Consider the following 2,599-nt stretch of genomic DNA (forward strand, 5'->3'; position numbering starts at 1 on the left):
ATATCCTGGTCCTAGAGACATTTTACAATAAAATTATTAAATTATTTTATGACCAAAATCATGATCAATGAATTGTTAGCATTCATTGAGTAGAAAATAATTTCTTATTAACACATCATTATGTATCCTCCTTAACTGTTTTACTTTCCCTTCTATTAGCATATGAGCTTCACCACTATCATAATGTCACAATTGTCAAATAAAACAAAATAAAATGTAACAAATCAAAGCAAAAATAACCCTCAAAATTCAAGGATTATAAGAGATCATACTTTACCACTATGGAGAGACTCACTTGTCAGTATAAAAAGAAAACATTTTTTTTTAATGTATGTGAGTATACTTTCACTATCGTCAGACACACCTGAGGAAGGCATCAGATATCATTAGAGAAGATTGTGAGCCACCACATGGTTACTGGGAATTGAGGTAATGGGATCCACAACGGAGGAGTTAGAGAAAGGAATAAAAGAGCTGAAGGGGTTTGCAATCTCATAGAAAAACCAACATCAACCAACCAGACCCACCTCCCAGAGCTTCCAGGGACTGAACCATCAACCTAAGAGTACACATGGAGGAATTCATGGCTCCAGTCATATATAAAGCAGAGGATGGACTTTTCTGGCATAAGTGGGAGTAGAGGCCCTTGTTCCTGTGAAGACTCGATGCTCCAGTGTAGGCCAGGAGAGTGAGGTGTGAGTGGGTGGGAAGGAGAGGGGACATCTTCATAGAAGCAGGGGCATGGGAGATGGGAGAGAAGGTTTCCAGAGGGGAAACTGTGAAACAGGATAAGATTTGAAATGTAAAGACATAAAATATCCAATTAAAAAAAAAACCTTACACATCAAATTGTATAACTGATAATTTTCTCTATAGTCAACTATAAATAATTTTAGCCTGGGAACACATATTTATGGTAGCCCTAAACCTATGTTCGTACCTACTAACAGTCTGATGAACATTTTCTAATGATAGAACAAAGAAATTCATGAACTGAATCACTTTTCAATTCATTAGTTGAAGTAATAATAGGAACATTAAATTAAGTGGGGGAGTCACTGCTGTAGGCTTCAGACACAACCTAAAAACATTCTTACTTAGTCTTGTGATTGTGGTACCTTATTGTTTCTTAACAAACCTTTTACCTACGACTCATGAGGACATCAGATCAGAAAAAGAGGTGGTTAAGGAAGAATGCTTGTTAAAGGCTCTAAAGTTTGCCCAAGATAATCTGTAATTAGTCTCCGGAATAATATAGATTCAGAACTCTAAGTGACACATGTAGTTGGGAACGAGTTTTTATTTGTTCATCTCCTGCATATTTCCTCATTTGGTACTTAAATAAGCATGTTTAAGCTTGCCAAGTCTTTCTTTTTAATTCATTTACAATAGTCTTGATGAGAAAAATATATTCTTTTGTTTGAAAGAAATGACTATTCCAAACTCACAAATACACATAAAGAACACATATTTTTTTAAAATCAATGTGAATTACTTCAATGAATTAAAGATTTAATAGTTACTTCTCTGTTGTATATTATCTGATAGTAGGTATCCCTCCATATGTTCCCATATGTCTTTGAAATATGTAAATAAAAATAGAGCTTAGGTATATTAGAAAATTTCACATAACCTCCAGATGCCATTTAGAATTTAAAAATTTTAAAAAGGAATGCATTCCCTGTAGACCTACATGTGGTCCCACCTTGGGCATTTGTGAACAATGGGCTTCTTCTAAGTGCTGAGAAGAGCAAGCCTTGCAGCTGTGCCCAGCACTAAATAGTTTCCAGTGATTTGCATGCACTCACTGCACAATGGTGGGGACTTATATGCCAGTTACACTCTGTGCAGCTGTCAATGCAATCAGGACTCAGAATGAACATGAGTGCCCCTGCTCATTTCCTTGGGCTCCTGATGCTCTGTTTTTTAGGTAAAAAAAAAAGGACTAAAATGTGAATTTTACTGTTACACTGTGATTAATTTTAACTGGCATTGGGGTATGTCCTCTCTTATAATGCTTAACTATGGGGGTATTTATTATGTGTTCAATTTAGGTGCCAGATGTGATGTCCAGATGATTCAGTCTCCATCCTCACTGTCTGCATCTTTGGGAGAGAGAGTCACCATGACTTGCCAGGCAAGTCAGGGCACTAGCATTAATTTAAATTGGTTTCAGCAAAAACCAGGGAAATCTCCTAAGCTCCTGATCTATGGTGCAAGCAACTTGGAAGATGGGGTCCCATCAAGGTTCAGTGGCAGTGGATATGGGACAGATTTCACTCTCACCATCAGCAGCCTGGAGGATGAAGATATGGCAACTTATTTCTGTCTACAGCATAGTTATCTCCCTCCCACAGAGATACAAGTCATAACATAAACCCGTGTGGAAGCAGAAGTGAGAGGCTTGGCTGGCCCAACTGCTCCTTCTCATGAGTCACTCACTGAAACACTTTCTCGGATGCCACAGTATTGGTTGAAAGCTCATGGAGAGTCACTTGTTTTGATAAAAGAGGCCAACTAGTCATCACTGTACTCTAACAATCTTCCTTCCTTTTCATTTCTAGCAATACAGAGTACCCATATCTTTTCTGCATTAGGA

General features: G+C 37.6%; 1 gene segment (V, D, J or C); it reads left to right on the forward strand.

The window, feature by feature from the left end:
- Positions 1-1,875: 1,875 nt before the first annotated feature.
- LOC110295637 lies at positions 1,876-2,377 on the forward strand. The segment is given in 2 exon segments: positions 1,876-1,930; positions 2,055-2,377. Coding segments are annotated over 2 exon segments (378 nt in total).
- The last annotated feature ends 222 nt before the right edge of the window (positions 2,378-2,599 follow it).

This window comes from Mus caroli, chromosome 6 (genome assembly GCF_900094665.2).
Source record: "Mus caroli chromosome 6, CAROLI_EIJ_v1.1, whole genome shotgun sequence".
Classification (NCBI taxonomy): Eukaryota; Metazoa; Chordata; class Mammalia; order Rodentia; family Muridae; genus Mus; species Mus caroli.